This window comes from Ambystoma mexicanum, chromosome 1q, assembly GCF_040938575.1.
Source record: "Ambystoma mexicanum isolate Mex_15411 chromosome 1q, UKY_AmexF1_1, whole genome shotgun sequence".
NCBI lineage: Eukaryota > Metazoa > Chordata > Amphibia > Caudata > Ambystomatidae > Ambystoma > Ambystoma mexicanum.
This window is the reverse complement of record NC_090922.1, coordinates 663,678,923-663,697,882: the sequence shown is the minus strand read 5'-3', so window position 1 is coordinate 663,697,882 and position 18,960 is coordinate 663,678,923. Positions and strand designations below refer to the sequence as shown.

At 41.9% G+C, this 18,960-nt stretch overlaps 1 protein-coding gene across 1 annotated transcript in view; it reads right to left on the bottom strand.

Annotated features, from left to right (window-relative positions):
- LOC138534979 (dimethylaniline monooxygenase [N-oxide-forming] 2-like) overlaps positions 1–18,960 on the bottom strand; it is a 564,743-nt gene that overhangs the window by 424,387 nt on the left and 121,396 nt on the right. Inside the window, exon 4 of the mRNA XM_069641260.1 lies at positions 4,277–4,419. Coding sequence (XP_069497361.1) covers positions 4,277–4,419 — 143 coding nt within the window. The remainder of the gene's footprint in view (positions 1–4,276; positions 4,420–18,960) is intronic.

Below are 18,960 nucleotides of genomic sequence, written 5' to 3'. Positions count from 1 at the left end.
TATGAAAATATAAATATGTATTAAATCTCAATTGGAGATGCCATTTGAATTCTAAAACGTAGTTATAGCATAACACATCTCAATTCAGGACGTTGGGTTCTACGTGATGAATTAATTTCAATTTACTTTAGTTTATCTTGCAAAAATAGTACTCAGAGAATACTCTCTGATGTTTAAATATTGTTCTGAGTTTTCTTAATTACTATTAACATTTTTTTCTGAGGCTTTGAAAATCACTAAGTCATATGAAACATGACACATATGTATTGAATGTCTTAATTGCAGATGCCAATTGAATTCTTAAACTTATAATTGAAAAGTGATTAAAATCCTCAACATGTATAATAGCTATCGTCTAAGTGTGAACACTATTCACCAAGAACCTTATCTACACTGGATTTTATTTCTACATGGTGGTTAATGTATGTTAAACTACTGAGTAAATATATAAATAAGAATTGGGTGGACTGATTACTTCTGGATACATATTCCATTCCATATTGCTCTACAATGCCATCAAATAAAACAATCAATATAATCACTACAGCCTATAATATCTTAATGTGAAAAAGATTGTAGATTTGCATTGTTTCAAATAACTAATTTACAAAAACACACACAGTTCCCTGTCCTGATTAAGTCTTGTATGGCATGTGCCCATTTTGTGTATTCATTTTGATTTTTTTTTTCTTAATGTGAGTTCTCTATTTCCTTCAATGGTTGGATAATGGACCTCTTTCAGGGCTATACATTTAATTTAACAGACCTGTAAATTTTGAAGTTCTGTATTCCAACGAGTTTTTAAGAGGTATTTCAAATCAATTTTCTTGAAGGCTCTGACATGATCCAGTATGAATATTTTATGTTCTCTGATCATGCTTCCAATATACCACTTCAAAAATGTACATCTAATTGCATAAATGTCATAATTAGTATTGCATTTGAAACGTGTGGTAATTGGTGGTTTGCTTCCATTTGGTTGTGCAATCATATGATATGATAAGTCATGTATAACAGAACTGTACACAGGTGTTTCTAGGCGCATTTCGAGGCAGTTCATGTTTGTCTATCAGGAACTGCCATATGTTACAGTGTCCCCACTTGTCATTGCCAACCAATTGTGAAGACACCAAAGAGGCTTTCTTGCTGTTTGTCTCTAAATTATCCTTAGGTTTTTAGAAAACTTTGACTAATGTTGCTTCTGATTGTTGAGGCTTTAGGGTACATTATTAAATGTTTTTCTGATAGATATTTTATCTTTGTCAACTTGTGGTGTTTTCAATAGCTTTGAAACACTATTTCTTATATCATGTACGTCGGTACTATAAGTGGCTAAAAAGTGTACTTGTTATTCTCTTTTTGTTTCTTTAGATTTTTGTGTATCTCTTTGTAACAAAGAGTTTCTTGAAATTGTGTTGGCCTAAGCCAATTCTTGATGTATAACTCGATGTGTATTACCTCTAGTTGTACATTTCTCCACTGCTTCTTTTGTATATTTTTTAATATTTTTGAATGTCACTGCAATTCCTCTTGATTTTAAGTTACACTATATTGTAAATGATATGTTGATATTCATTTGTTACTTTGTTATACTTGCTGGATCTGTTTTTTGTTTGTCTTGCCTTACTTATCTTGTCATAACATTGCTCCTTCTCATATTCTTACAATATCTATATGTAGCATTAGATCCATCTTTTCTTTTCATGAAATTTAACGTAGGCAGAGCTCATATAGATAATTGACACCTGCATTTAAAATGTGGGTTTTAAATATGTTTTACATATTGTTTTGTAAAGGGAGCAAGCTGTTCCTGATGCATGGTCAAACACTGACATATTTGGTGAGGGGCCCATTCTAATATGCGTGGGCAAGTCATCATTTTAATCTCTGCACTATGGCATTGTGCAGTATTGTAGAGCCAGTCACCAGCAACTGATGGACATGAGTACTCTGTCATAGGCTTTAGTATACAGTGTTGTGCACTTCGGCACCAACATTGGATGTACGAGGTTGCTGTACGGTAGGTAGTTGATTGGTGGTGCAATGCAATTTGGCACTGAGACATGCCTACAGTGATCGATCCAGTACCACACATGGCTGGTGCTGTGCAGTCTCGCACAAGTAATGTACCTGCAGGCAAACTACCCATGTCACTACATGTTTGGATGAAAGATATGGCTATGAATATGGGCTTCTTTAAATGGCTTTTGTACCAGCTTTATTGAAATGTCTGTGTTCTGTATTTGGCCATATAAGAACAGATTTTGAAAACATAGACATGCGTTTATACATGTGTTTACTTTTCAGACATCTTTCATGTTACTCAAGTGTATCTCAAATACAATGAACATTATATACAGATAGTATTCATATTCCTACAACATTACAGTTGACCCCTAAAATACATGTGCTTGCGTACATATTTTTCAATGGGCCTCTAGAAATATTAGCCACACAGCAGGGTTATAGGGGAAAGAGACATTCTAGCGAAGCAAAGTTGAAATCCAGAGGATTTGCTACTGATACATCCCATCTTAACTGAAACCACATTTCTGTATGTGTCTTCAAGGCCTATGTGTAGGTTATATTGTTATTGTGAAAAATAAAATATGTCAGAATTACAGACAAATGTACACCCCGAATTGTTGTTAATGCACATATTGTATACTCTGTAAAGAATATTTTAAACCAAAATGCTTATTTCCAGCTGGCATTCATTCTTTTACACATGGCAACACAGTTACCACTAAAGGCTATCATTAGACATCATAGATATTAACACCATCCCCTTGCAATCAGAAAATGAGCATTATGTGCTTGACTGCTCAGAGGTTATTAAGTGATCAGTATGAATACAGAAACTCAACAGGAGATTTTGGGCAGGTCAGTTTGCAATCGCCAAAGAACCCAACCTGTGTCTTTCGCAGTGATAATTGGATATCTGCGTAGTTAGGGTACCCAATTGATAGCATTTGCTTTTGAATGAGTACAGAGCTGATTTCAATGCTTGTGGTTTAACCTTGTCTTTCTGACAGCAGGTGATGAAAGAAAGCACTGTGAGCCCTTCTGCCCTGCATCTTCCACTCTGGGAGGTGAGGGGGATACGTTTTTCACTACCCCCGACTCTGGAAAGTAGGACAATTGTCCCCTCATGCTCTCTGATTATTACATACCTTCCTCAATGTCATTTGAAAATGTCAGGAAGGAAATATGTGGGGGGCTCTTGGCACAGATATGATTTATGCTGTATTTAAATCAGATTCTCTGTGTCAGTGTGCCATAATGACTGATCTATTCACAAACACCATTTAGCTGTAGGGAATCTTTTATACCATGGTTGGCCAGTAATGTATTTCACTGAGCTTAATATTACCAATGAAGCAAAACACTTGCATACGTTCCTTTGCCCATCAAGACTGTTCCAATATCAAATCTGTATTATATTGGTCTTTTGGAATGACAGATATAGGAAAACTGGTCTTTCTGTCCCTTCTCCAGTATTTGGGTGCTTGTTACATAAGGGATCACATTGTTTGCATTTGAATAGCCATAGCCATGAGTTAGTTGGGTATTAGTTCTTGATTTAAGAGGGACAATCCATTTCTGTCAATAAGAGCATTGGACTCAAGTGACTCCTATAATCTCCTGTGATCCAGGCATACTGCTGTGCTTGCCATGCATATCCTCATTGGCTTCCACATTCGATGTGGCCACAAACCTCATCCATGATGAAGTCTTTTTAAGTCTACCGCCTACAGGCCTGAATCCACAGCGGTACAGGATTATGCAGCCTCAACCAGTAGGAGACAGCACTTCCTCAACTACAAAATCCCGAATGAGGTTGAAAGAAAAAAAAGCTGGTGCATTTAAGAAGAGCTTTATTGACTGTTTTCTAAACCTAGGTTGCACTTATGAGAAGGCAGAAGATACATCCTGTTATCACAGCAAAATTAGAGAGTGGGGTCCATCACCAACATACCTTTGCACTAAGATATGGTGTCGGGAATTTACTAGAACTGTCTTTCAGGAAAACAGTTTACAAGCTGAACTGTCTGAATTTCTTGTTCAAGGAATCCGGTAGTGGATTCTTCATGGTCATCTCTCAAACAAGGAACAATGTCTTAAATGATCATCATGGTGCAGTCAAGTACAGCATGGAACCACATGGATAGGAACATTTTTAAATCCAGCTGATTTATGGGCAGATACATTGAGTAAATACCATGAATTAGACCAGCAAACATTAATTGAGGACACAATGCAACGCTTTCTGTACCTGGGAAGCCACATGACTGATATCTACAGCTATATCAACTCCGCTGTTGCCGACTCCAACCACGAGCACTCTCTTGCCCTCAAACTCAGCTGGGTGTTTGTACTCACGGCTGTGTAGATATTTCCCTTTAAACCTTTCCAGACCTGTGGGGAGAATAAGCATTTCATATAAAAACCAAAGATGAGCGAAAACATGGTAATGATAAGTCCCCAGCAGCATTGCAATGTCAAAGTATTTACCCTTCTAGACACATCCCATCTTTAGATGCCCCAAACCTTGTTTTTGCTACAGTATATGGCTCCTCAGAGAGGAGCATTTCATTTGCTGTTCTGTTTTTTGATCAAAGACATTGATGAGTTGCTGGGAGGGTTTGGTGCCAATACATCATAACCATTCATATAAAATCTACTCACATTCTAGAATTTGCCAGAAAGAAATGGGACTGAGATTGAACTAACAAAACTGACTTTCTACCAATTTCATGTGAGGCTGGGGAACCAGCCAAGTAATGGAAGCGTTGCAAGGGCTGCTGAAACTATCATTTTGACACTACTAAAAGATACTCTTTTTCAGAGAATGAATCCAAGATATCAGAGGGAAATTGAGAGTGACAGAAATGAGAGGTAGGGGTGGAAAGTAGGCAGACAGTAGGAGAGATGGCGGACAGAGGAATTTTTGGATATAGGGAAACAAGGATATCAACTGGGAGCAAAGGAAAGATGAGATTCAAGGCAAACTGGTATTGATGGGAACAAATAAAATAAGCAACATGGAGTTGATATGAAAAATGAACGATGCCAATGAGAGAATGACAGATATCGAGATGACAAGGACCTGGACAGGTGGATGTGAGAGAGTTAGCTGTAAAGGTGAGAGAGAAACACTTCGGCAGGAATGACAGAATGCAGGAGTAGAGGTTGTGGTGTTAGAGGCATAAATACAGACATAGAAGTGAGAGAAAAGGCACATTAAATCATTACCTTCCTGCAGCCTCAGTTCCCTAGAGTTCACCTAGGGAGAAATTATTTTATTTATGCTGGGTGTGATGGAGATCATCACTCGGAAGCCATTATAGTTGCACCCCCTAGCAGTCGCATTGCTTTATTTAATGTAGATTTTGAAGGTTGAAATATTTTATGATATGTTCATTTCATGGATGAATTCTTAAACTAAGAAATAGGAAGCAATTCATGCTTTATTCTCTCAGGGGATGGATGTTCTGGCGAACAAAGACACACTTGTTAATGTGAGTGTCATCTCTCTACTGGTGCATGTGAATCTGCACCTTGCACCAGATCCCCAAAGACTCTGAGTAAAGATTAAATAGCACAGGGACATACGAGTAATTATAGGGGGGGCAGGGGGTTTTGTTCCCCCCCAACTTCTGTGCCATGCCTTTTTGTCCCCCCCCAACTTTTGGAGGGAGGACAGGTGGGCTGCAATCATCAATTATGTAATTGGACAGCGCAAGCCCTGCTGGGGTGCCCAGCAAGGCTTGTGCTGTCTCATTACATAATGTATAGATGCCAGGCAGCCGCGCTGCAACACATTGAGGGCTGGGATGCCTTGCATGGCTCAGTCCGTCACCCTGGCTGGCCTGACTCAAAGTCAGCAGCCAGGGTGCTGATCTGGGTGTTGCAGGGCCTGGCGCCTCTGCTGGCACTCTAGCAGCAGCACTTCCATGGGACACGGCACAGAGAATCACTTTCCGGCTTTCTGTTCGTGTGACAGACAGGAACTAGGAAGCTCATTCAGCATGCGGGTTTCTATCTGGAGGTGCGTGAGTACGAAGATATGCGGAGCAACTCTATAGTCATTAGGCTTTTCCATTATAATACCATGATACATTAACATAAGCTTTGAAGTGAATCAGAGTCACTTGCAGAGCTGCAGTTAAGGCACAATGGGCCTCATTATGAGTCACCCAGTATGGAAATAACGGTAGCAGTAAATCCGCCTCCACTGTTGTTTCCATACCGGGTGATCTCGAGTCCTGCAGGCGGAGGTGTCATTCCCACCAGGTCTGACCTGGCGGGTTTAACACCACCTGCCTGCAGGCGGACGTGGAAACACCGGCACCATCAAAAGATGGTGCCGGTTTTTCCACTTCCCCATTCCCATTGAGTCACATCGGACTCAATGGGAATGGGGATTAACCAAATTCCGCCTCCGGAATTCCCGGGTCACCGCTGTCGTAATGCCCTGGTAATTCCGTGAATCACAGAGGCGGAAATGTAATTCGAGTCCGGCGGTAACCTGCCGGAATTCCAGGCACGGTTACCGCCGGATTCGTAATGAGGCCCAATGTGATTAAATGATTTGCTCAGGATCACACACTTGGTTAAATGTTGAAACTGGGATGTGGACAATTTAAGCGACCGCACACATCTTTCCAGGTTTAGTTGATATAGATATTTGTTAAGGTTTTTGCTTTACATTTCATGTGCTTAAATAATTATTTATAGCAAAGCATTGGAAGCTAACCACATTACATAATAAACTAGCCTTTCATAGTAAACTAACCATACACTATATACATTGTCATAGAAATATGTTGAGCAATGGGAGTATGGCTTTAATTTTATTCTCCCCATTCTGCATGCAAAGTCACAATAGCATCACGTAGATTAATGTGAGCCTGACAAATCCCCCTTGGGTTTTAAAGCCATAGTTATTCCTTCATAAAGCATGCAGCGTTATGCACCCTTCTCATTTCTGATCACTCCATCCCATTCACATTTCTAAAGGTACAAAAGTCCCAGCTAATAGTACCCCCCCTCCCTCCCACCAGTGCCTACTCGCTCACATTGTTGATTCAGAGCAACGTGAGGACCCTCTGCTGCCCGGAGCTCCTTGGGACATTGTCCTGGCAGTGGGACACCTCTACCATTCGGAACAAGCAGGAATTGCTCAGCACACATTGTCCTGCCAGCGGGACACCTTTGCCGTTGGGCATCCTCTTTGAGGTGCCGAATGAGAGAGTTATCCCAATGAAAACATTTCCGGTCTGGCTCTTAAATGAACGTCGGGGGGCAACTCGCCCCCCTGTGCCTCTCCCACTTGGTACTCCACTGCTTGGAGACATTTGAACACAGGAATACATACCTTAATTTTAATCAGTCAAAATCTTGTATAAAAAATCTATCAGCAGGCACATATAAGGTGATGTGCAAAACCCTAGTTTGGAGATATATGGCATTTAAAAATTGATACCAAGTACACTTGGTCACCCAATGCACTGCGTTAATCAATGGCTTCTGCCTTTGAATGAAAGGAAAAATCAAGGGAATTGCTGAAATTCCAGTGAATCTGGTCCTTTCGGCCATGGCTTTATAGTTCAACTAGGTCAAGTCAACTTACCCCAAAATGTCAGGGATCAGGGGGTGATAAGGTCTGGTCTGCTCAATGGGCATTGCGCCACTGTTTCCATGTGTTATTGTATATGTACATATAAAAGGTGGGTGCACACAGTGTATGTCAATGGAGGTGCTGGGTGCATTTGTGCGTGAGTGAGAGTGTGTGCAAGCATGTGTGTGTTGATGTTTGTGTCTGAATGAATGATAAATAATGTATTGTTTGTATGTTCTATTGGAATTAAGTTTGTCAATGTTATGTTGTGTTACTGGGTGCATGGCAGGCCAACTGTAGCTGTGTAGGGCCCAATTGAATTTTAAAGATAGACCACCAGTCATATGTAAGTTATAAGAGAGCGTCAGCAATGGACTCTTATGGTGTAGTAGTCTAGTGTTACAGCATAAAGCAAATGTGACTTACGGGCCACCCCCGTCTCCTGTTTTTCAATGTTCAGACCACACCAGGTGACATATAGATGACCTGTGTCATCATATAGATAAATGACTCACAAGACTCTTGTGATTGGGTATGGGAAACTTTTGATTAATTTATTTCACAAAAATAGTTTCCTCATTACAAAAATATAATACTTAAAAATATGATTCACAACATATCACAAATTCAGAAAACATGTTATCCAGGGTTGGTATACAAACAAACACAGACTGGATTTCTCACTGTGTCGTCTGTTAGTGAGTTCTGCAAAAATGTACGAAAGGGTTTTTTCTAAAGAATGTATAGCTTCAGTTGTTGAACACCTTTTAAAGATCAATTGAAGAACTCTATTACCATAGTGTAAGATCTCATTATCACACAGTTTTTGACATCAATATTTTCTTTTCATTTGGGACACAATTCACCAATTTTTTCACAACACACGTGCATATGTACTACTCTTATACCCTTGTATCTTCATTGTTATTCTATGTCTCCTTGAAGTACTGAGTGTCTGTTACTTCTGTACATTTCCCAATTCAAGGAGGTTGTTTTTTTGAAATGATGTAGTCTAGTGTTATCCATCAGGGATTTAGGTTGTTTGACCAAGGTACAAAATCACAGCGAAATTGACCTTAGTCATTTTCGCTGCGAATACGTTTTTACCTCGGTACAAAAAACCAAACCCATCTCCCCCTAAGCCACCAGTACACCCATAAACCCGACCCTACTTACCTTTTCTCCATCCGCCGCTTCTCCTGTACCCTGCAACGTCAGATCCATCCATCTAACCCTGGTTGTATCTGATGCTGAAGGGTCCCTTTTTCTTCTTTTTTTTGTTGGGTCTCCTGCCACCAATGCTGAGGAAGCGAGGGACACCCCCGCAACCGCCGAAGTAAAAAATACTGAACATGGGGACACCCCCGTAACCCCACCTCTTCATGCTCGGTATCTTCGGCTTCAAACTAATGGTGGTGACCTAATTCAGTCAAATCTACCATTCAACCAAATTTTATCAAACAATTTGGCTGAAACTATCCCTAAGAGCCACCACCTGCCCTCTCTCTACCCCACCCTTGTCCCCCCCCAACATTTTCAGCAAAATTACTCCACTGCACAGGGACCTTGTTTGCCCATTAACCAATGTTTAATCAATTGTGACTGACTCCCTGACATCCTAATCAGCTAACAACAAAAACACAGTTGATGATGCAAGAGGTCAATCAAAGCCCCATGGTCAGTTGTTCCAAAATGCAGTTAGAAATACAGCAGTACAAGGAGTCAGAAACTTTCGTTCATCCAGCACCTGGTTCACATCATGCAGGGCCTCCAGGGTCACTATCCCTGTGCTAGAGACCTGAAAAATAGATTGGTAGTGTGCCTGAACCTTTTCCTTGATCAAAGAGTTCATCGGCTATCCAAAGGTGAACCAACCCAAGTTCCACCCCAGGAAAGTAACAGATGTTATAGGCCAAAGTTACTTCGAAACTCTGGGTCAAGTGTAGGCTTGAGGACAAAGTGATCAATTTTCCATAAATTGCCTTACAAAAGATACATGGCAACCATGTTACCCAATTCTCTAGAAACCAAGAAAAATGGATTTGAATAAATATGGCAAGATGATTATCCCCAGGAGAATTACATGGTTTTAGCCCTGTCACCATTTTCTGCATCTTCACAGGCAATAAAGTACCGGTTTGCAATCGCACTATACGTAGTTCACCTTCATCATGGAAAACGTACTTATCAGAATCAAATTGGAATCTGATCTCTCTGATACAGGGTAAGTTTCTGTGAAACGAGTCCAAGCATTTCAGAGAGGTGCTAATCATTACTCTTTCAATCTGGGGTGTTGTAACCATGTCTGTCTTAATTTGGAGCATCCAGAGAAAAGGGGTTTGTTACAGCAACAACAAACTATTTCAGATAGGTAATGGACATCCTTTTGGGGCTGTTTCAGAAGATAAATATTTCCTCTACGTATGTTCATCCTTGCAGTAGCCAAACAATCCTGAATATGTTTCATTTTTATAGAGCAACAAAATGAGTTGGTAGTCACTAAGGCCTAAGTGTTGTACAATGTGGCCAAAGGGTGAATTGAATACATGTTGGTAGTAGTGATGGAGCTCATAGATAACTGTACCTTTGAAGATAATTCGTTTTAGGATTTTTGGTAATGTTTTGTAGAATAATTTGCACATCAACAACAGAAAACATAACATTTCACAAATATACAATTTTATATACAGCAACAGCATTGGATAGGCAATGATCTAAATTAATCGCCATTGTGGCGCATAGATGGCTAAGGGCATGGAAATAAATGGCTTGATGAAAAGTTATGATTACGTTAGCTCCTGAGAGCACAGTCCTCTGGGTCATATTTACACAGGGCTGCAGGCTAACTTCAATATATAACAAATAAAAAATTACAAAAACAATTTGAATTCTTTTTTGCTTTTCAATTTAGGGGGATATCTCCTAACCCCCCTGTTTCCTCAGCTTTACTAACCCCCCCACAAGTCCCTGCCCACCCCTTTTAATCCCTTAACCCACCCCCTATATTTACTTCTAACAAAAAATCTGATATGTTTTAGTTATTTTTAATTCATTATAAAAGTGATTCGTTATTGTTAATTCTTTGAAGTCAATGTATACCACACAACATATCAGTTGGACTCAACAATAGCTCTATTATGTTTAATTTTGTGGTGGGCACAGCTGATGCGAGAAACAAAAGCTACATTTCGGCACAGGATAATTGGTCTGCTTTACGTTCGCACAGCGCCCAGCCTGAGTCCTTAGCCACCATATTCTGCAGCCTGGACCAGTCTTTCCATCTGGTCCACAGCCCTTTCAGGCGCTGGTGTCTGCTCTCAGTAAATAGGCCACTCCACACAGCAAACTAAAAACCACAGACATGTAGAGCCTCGGGAGTTGCAGAGCTCAAACACCCAGCAGGCTCCAACATCCGTGCCCTTGTCCCCTCGCAGGCTTTGCTCTCACGGCAGGATTACGAGTTTTAACATTTTCTGGTGTCTTGATGGGGGTGGAGCTTCAAAGCACAGCAGCGGGCAGTGAAAACAGTAATACGAACAGGTTGAGGACTCCCACTGGAGGCGCCCACACCCGTGCCCTTGTCCCCCCACGGGATTCACCCTTGCCGGGGGATTAGGAGTTTGAAGCTTTTCTGGTGTCTTGATGGGGCAGAGTGTCAAAGCACAGCAGCGGGCGGGACAAAACCACAATACAAGCAGGATGAGAACTCCTCCTTCAGGTGCCAACACCTGCGCCCTTTTCCCCCCGCAGGATTTGCCCTAGCGGGGGGGATCTCTGGTGTATTCATGGGGTCAGAGTCTCAAAGCACAGCAGTGGGCTGGAGAAAACAGCAAAACAAGCAGCAAGACCCACGCCCGTGTCCCCCTGCTGTCTTTTGATAATGGTGAATACTGATGGAGTGTTGAAAAAGATAACTGCACAAGGAGACAAATCATCATATTTCACAGATGAAGTGAACGAACACCTAAACGGCAGATATTCCAATATACAATGTTGCCCTGGTTGTGAGGGGGAGAATGACTGAGCTTGTGCAATTCTTGGGGCTCAAACAAATTCTGTGGAGACTAATCATAAAGAGAATCTAAATAGTTCCAAATCATGTTAAAGTCCCCAACAAGAAAAGAATCCATGGACGTATGATGGGTGCCAGTACAAGCCATAACCTTGATACAAAAAGTAGTCAATTTTAGTAGGACTGTAAATAGCATATACATGGAAGGAATCATGCAGAGACGCAGCACCATTTAACCCAAGAAACAGCAAGCCCAAATGTTTGCAGCAGCACACCTGAAAAAGCCTTCAACAACTTGCATTTTACATTGACCACTCCAACTTCTTTTCTACTTCCCGATCTGTGAAAGCAAGACCCTTGAAAAAGATTACTGACAACCACACAATCCACTTGGGAATCGATGAAGACCATTTGATTATGGAGGTTGTTAATCTAATAAGATTTCCCTTCGTCTCACAACCAGGTGCATTGGGAGCATTTAAAAAAAGACATGTTTGCAATACTTTTTTTCCTGATACCGATTAGGGCCCTGAAAGTGAATTCCTGGCCAATCACTGTTGTCATTACATGCTTCGCTGGATGCCTTAGCAAATTAATTCTGAGCTATGAGCCCAAATGTCAGCCAAGATACATCATGAAGAGTACCATAATCCAGGTCAATGACGATGCTCTCATCATCAAGGATAAAGATAGCGCCCATTGTTTGCTGGTTCTGCTTGACCTTCCTCTTGGCTGCCTGCAATACACCACATCGTAATGAAATGTTGCCCAAGCAGAGCGGGGGTTGCGTGGGTGTCCCCCGCTCTACTTGAGTGCCATAACGGGAGTCGGGATTTGCAGGTGTGCCCCCACTAACCATTTTGGTAAGGGAGGAACAAGAAAGGAAAAAAAGAAAAAAAAAAAGAAAAGCACCCTGTGGCACCAGCTCTAACCCACGCTAGTGGGAGCCACTGACGCCGCAGGGATAGCAGGGTGTAGGCGGCACACACAGAAGTGTGCCGCCGTAAAGGTGGGTTGGGGTAGTTGGGAAGGGAAATGCAGGCCGGGGGATGCGGGCACAGTGATCTACCTGATCATTACACTGCGCCGTAATTGCCGTTGACATTTTGGTTGACGCAGTTACAGGCGGCTCAGTGATCACATAGATTCCTTCTTTGCTATATTTACTGTCTGTATGTGCTTTAATGACACATTTGCATGATGGTTTGTGTCTCATTTTACAGACAGACACCAGCTCATCCAGATGGACACCCACCAATCCCAACATTGCCTGTAAGCTGCAGAATCTTAACTGGGTTGTCCTAACCTTCTCATCAAGATCCACTAGTATGCCAATGACACCCAACTCAATTTAAAGGTCTAGTCCATCAACAAAATCCATCAACTGAAAGTCATGTTAAGCTTCCACATAAAACTGAAACACTTGAAATGCCCCTCTTGAATGTTTGCTTCACTGATACATGAAACAATGTTCAAAAGCTAAGGTGGCAAATTGGAATTGAAATTCCCAATTCCTGCACTCCAAGGTCGCAGTGCCACGCTGAGGGCAGTCAATAATTCACAAACCTGAGATAGGGAAGTACAATCACATCAGCCAGCCTATAACTCAGTCAGGTGTGGATGCTGTAAGTAGACTAGCGGTGGCTGTGAGGGGTGAGTTGGGTAATCAAACAGGAAATAGAGAGGAGAGTACGAGGCAGTGGCCATAGAAGAGCAGTGGGAGTGGAGAGAATAAGAAGAAAGGAGAGTGCCGTAGGCATCATTATAGAATTTAACAAATCTTGAAAGGACAACAAAGAGTAGAGAGATGGGGATCGATCATAGACAGTTGGAGATGAAGGCTCCTTGTTCTCAGTGAAGGTATTTATGGTTTGGACCATGTATTCTTTGAACAACCCAGCCAGATTATATTAATCTTGATTTGATTTGTGACATCAAGGGCAGTGTCAGAAGAATTGTCAAGCAATTTAAGTTAGATCTTTTTTCAGTATGGTTTTGTAATTTCTTGTGACGTATGCTCTAAAAATATTTTCCCAGAGCTTTGGCTAGGACATATTTGGAGAAGGGGTGGGTAAAACGGGCAAAATTCACTAGACAGATGAATTAGCGTGCATTGTCAATTTCTCCAGAGATGCAAAATGGAACCTTTTTCACTCAAATTTGTAATTTATGCCTGAATTATACGATTGTTTGCAAAATGTTGGCCAAATCAGGTGCTGCAAAACATTTCAGCAGCCTAATTGACCAATATTTGGTGCAAAAAATACGAAATTTGGGAAAGAAATACAATTTCAGTCTAGAATAGGAAATTGTGAAAAAGAAGCTGTCGACCAGAAATTAGGGCCGCATTGCACCCATTTTGCTTTGCCAGCAGTATTTTCGCCCACCCCTAATGTAGAGTTGGCTCATGATACCCTTCCGACTCACACTACTTGCGGTAGATCAGCTACTGTGGAAAGTAGATATGTACGTGTATGTGTGTAGGGGCTAGAAACAGTGGAGTAACTTTGCTGAAAATGTTGGGGGGGAACAGGGGTGTGGTAGAGAGAGGGCAGGTGGTGGCTCTTAGGGATAGTTTCGGACAAATTGTTTGATAAAATTTGGTTGAATGGTAGATTTCACTGAATTTGGTCACCACCATTAGTTGGAAGCCGAAGATATGGAGCATGAAGAGGTGGGGTAACGGGGGTGTCCCCATGTTCAGTATTTTTTACTTCGGCGGTTGCGGGGGTGTCCCTCGCTTCCTCAGCACTGGTGGCAGGAGACCCAACAAAAAAAAAGAAGAAAAAGTGACCCTTCAGCATCAGATCCGACCAGGGTTAGATGGATGGATCTGACGTTGCAGAGTACAGGAGCGGCGGCGGATGGAGAGCAGGTAAGTAGGGTCAGGTTTTATGGGTGTACTGGTGGTTTGGGGGTACATGGGTTTGGTTTTTTGTACCGAGGTAAAAACATTTTCGCAGCGAAAATGACTACGGTCAATTTCGCTGTGATTTTGTACCTCGGTCAAACAACCTAAATCCCTGATGGATAACAATAGACTACATCATTTAAAAAAAAAATCCTACTTGAATTGGGAAATGTACAGAAGTAACAGACACTCAGTACTTCAAAGAGACATAGAATAACAATGAAGATACAGGGGTATAAGAGTAGTACATATGCACGTGTGTTGTGCAAAAATTGGTGAGTTGTGTCCCAAATGAAAAGCAAATATTGATGTCAAACACTGTATGATAATGAGATCTTACACTATGGTAATACCCTATGGTTCTCAGAGTTCTTCAATTGATCTTTAAAAGGTGTTCACTAACTGAAGCTATACATTCTTTAGAAAAAACTCTTTTGTACATTTTTGCAGAACTCACTATCAGACGACACAGTGAGAAATCCAGTCTGTGTTTGTTTGTATACCAACCCTCGATAACATGTTTTCTGTATTTGTGATATGTTGTGAATCATGTTTTTAAGTATTATATTTTTGTAATGAGGAAACTATTTTTGTGAAATAAATTAATCAAATGTTTCCCATGCACAATCACAAGAGTCATGTGAGTCATTTAGCTATATGATGACATAGGTCATCTATATGTTAACTGCTGTGGTCTGAACATTGAAGAACAGGAGACGGGGGTGGCCCGTATTTCACATGTGCTTTATTCTGTAACACTAGACTACTACACCATAAGAGTCCATTGCTGACGCTCTCTTATAACTTACATATGACTGGTGGTCTATCTTTAAAATTCAATTGGGCCCTACACATCTTCAGTCGGCCTGCCATGCACCCAGTGACACAACATAACATTGACAAACTTAATTCCAATAGAACATACAAACAATGCATTATTTATCATTCATTCAGACACAAACATCAACAAACATATGTTTGCACACACTCTCACCCACACACAAATGCACCCAGCACCTCCATTGACATACACTGTGTGCACACACCTTTTATATGTACATATACAATAACACATGGAAACAGTGGCGCAGTGCCCATTGAGCAGACCAGACTTTATCACCCCCTGATCCCTGACATTTTGGGGTAAGTTGACTTGACCTAGCTGAACTATAAAGCCATGGCCGAAAGGACCAGATTCACTGGAATGTCAGCAATTCCTTTGATTTTTCCTTTCATTCAAAGGCAGAAGCCATTGGCTAACGCAGTGCATTGGGTGAACAAGTATACTTGGTATCAATTTTTAAATGCCATATATCTCCAAACTAGGGTTTTGCACAGCACCTTATATGTGCCTGCTGATAGATTTTTTCTACAAGATTTTGACTGATTAAAATTAAGGTATGTATTCCTGTGTTCAAATGGCTCCAAGCAGTGGAGTACCAAGTGGGAGAGGCACAGGGGGGCGAGTTGCCCCCCGTCGTTCATTTAAGAGCCAGACCGGAAATTCTTTCATTGGGATAACTCTCTCATTCGGCACATCAAAGAGGGCGCCCAACGGCAAAGGTCTCCCGCTGGCAGGACAATGTGTGCTGAGCAATTCCTTCTTGTTCCAAATGGTAGAGGTTTCCCACTGCCAGGACAATGTCCCAAGGAGCTCCGGGCAGCAGAGGGTCCTCACGTTGCTCTGAATCAACAGAACATTACAATGTGAGCGAGTAGGCACTGATGGGAGGGAGGGGGGGTACTATTAGCAGGGACTTTTGTACCTTTAGAAATGTGAATGGGAGGGAGTGATCAGAAATGAGAAGGGTGCATAACGCTGCATGCTCTATGGAAGAATAACTATGGCTTTAAAACCCAAGGGGGATTTGTCAGGCTCACATTAATCTATGTGATGCTATTGTGTCTTTGCATGCAGAATGAGGAGAATAAAATTAAAGCCATACTCCCATTGCTCAACATATTTCTATGACAATGTATATAGTGTATGGTTAGTTTACTATGAAAGGCTAGTTTATTATGTAATGTGGTTAGCTTCCAATACTTTGCTATAAATAATTATTTAAGCGCATGAAATGTAAAGCAAAAACCTTAACAAATATCTATATCAAATAAACCTGGAAAGATGTGTGCGGTCACTTAAATTGTCCACATCCCAGTTTCACCATTTAACCAAGTGTGTGATCCTGAGCAAATCATTTAATCACATTGGGCCTCATTACGAATCCGGCGGTAACCGTGCCTGGAATTCCGGCAGGTTACCGCCGGACTCGAATTACATTTCCGCCTCTGTGATTCACGGAATTACCGGGGCATTACGACAACGGTGACCCGGGAATTCCGGAGGCGGAATTTGGTTAATCCCCATTCCCATTGAGTGCGATGTGACTCAATGGCAATGGGGAAGTGGAAACACCGGCACCATCTCGTGATGGTGCCGGTGTTTCCACGTCCACCTGCAGGCAGGTGGTGTTAAACCCGCCAGGTCAGACCTAGCGGGAATGACACCTCCGCCTGCAGGACTCGAGATCACCCGGTTTGGAAACAACGGTGGCGGCGGATTTAGCGCTACTGTTATTTCCATACCGGGTGACTCATAATGAGGCCCATTGTGCCTTATCTGCAGCTCTGCGAGTGACTCTGATTCACTTCAAAGCTTATGTTAATGTATCATGGTATTATAATGGAAAAGCCTAATGACTATAGAGTTGCTCCACATATCTTCGCACTCACGCACCTTTAGACAGAAACCAGCAAGCTGAATGAGCTTCCTAGTTCCTGTCTGTCACACGAACAGAAAGCCGGAAAGCGATTCTCTGTGCCGTGTCCCCTGGAAATTCTGCTGCTCGAGTGCCAGCACAGGCGCCAGGCTCTGCAACACCCTGATCAGCACTCTGGCTGCTGACTTTGAGTCAGGCCAGCCAGGGTGATGGACTGAGCCATGCAAGGCATCCCAGCCCTGAATGTGTTGCAGCGCGGCTGCCTGGCATCTCTGCATTATGTAATGAGACAGCGCAAGCCTTGCTGGGCACCCCAGCAGGGCTCGCGCTGTCCAATTACATAATTGATGATTGCAGCCCACCTGCCCTCCCTCCAAAAGTTGGGGGGGGCAAAAAGGCATGGCACAGAAGTTGGGGGGGATAAAACCCCCTGCACCCCCTATAATTACGCCCATGGCTAGAAAGGTTTTATAGCATAAACACAGCTAGGAAGCAGACATTTATTGTGTATAGCAGGCAAAGATGAGGGGAAAGGGTCTGAGAGTGCTCAGTGGCTAATGGGATGTTTTTAATAGTCTTTGGTTTCTTTCTGGACTACCTGAGGGAAGGAGTGACTCAGATGTGAATTTAAATGTTGTTCCTGGGCACTGATTCTTAGCATGAGAATACCATTCTATAAATTATTGTTTTCCATCTTGACAATGTTGTGGCTTCTTGTTGTGATAACCGCAATTATTTTGAGTTGTTCAGCCATGTTGGCGGGTGCATCAGTTGTCACGGCCTTTCATGTAATGAAGCTCTCTCAAAGATGATACTTGCCTGGAGGAGTGCCAAGCCAGCACCTTCAGCCGGGGCATTACGTGGTCAAATGTATTCAATCATTTTTTATTCATGTAATTCATCATCAGCTGCCGCGTGCTGGGTATATTTTATCGCGGTCAGGTTGGAGGCTGAGACATCTGCAGCATTGTGTAGCCCCCATCCAGGTGGGAGAAGGTAATTGAAGAGTTATTGTATGATCATTGTATGATCATTGATTTTAGTATATGAAATAATACTTTTCTGGTATTCTTGTGGCTTGAAGTCAGGCTTAAGATTTAGAAAAGGATATTTTTGAACGTTTGGCAGTTGATGTTGTGATGAGGTACGTAAATTCCATGAGTAATGCCTATCTCGTCTCAATGGTCAATGGAATAAATCAAAGTGTGATGTCTGGGCTTGTTGAGAGGGGGATTGGTGACTGAGGAGCTTCCAGGAGTTGAGGTACAGTGGGTTCCTGAAGGTGAACTTTCACAAGGCCTTAAAGATTCCTTTTACAACTGATGCTCTGAATGCTGTATCATGGCTACATGAAGATGCAGAGGATGCATACAGATATATCCTTTTCCAATGGCTCTGTGATAGAGAGTGGTTTGAGGGTGTTTGAGGTAATGAGGTTGACGGTGCCTGAGACATGGAGTAATGGAGATTATGCATTGATGAGCAAGACGTTTCATGACTGTTTGGCTGGAGGTTTGCAAGTGGAAGTGAATAGGATGTCAATATTGTTATGTGATTTGGAGATGCATGAGTGTTTGGGGTGTTTGTGAGAGTGGGGATTGTGAGAGGTATTTGAGGTGTGATGCCCAAGCTGCAGGGCTTAACTGCTTACCAGTAATTTAATTAGGAGGAGGCATGTCTGGGTGATGGTTTA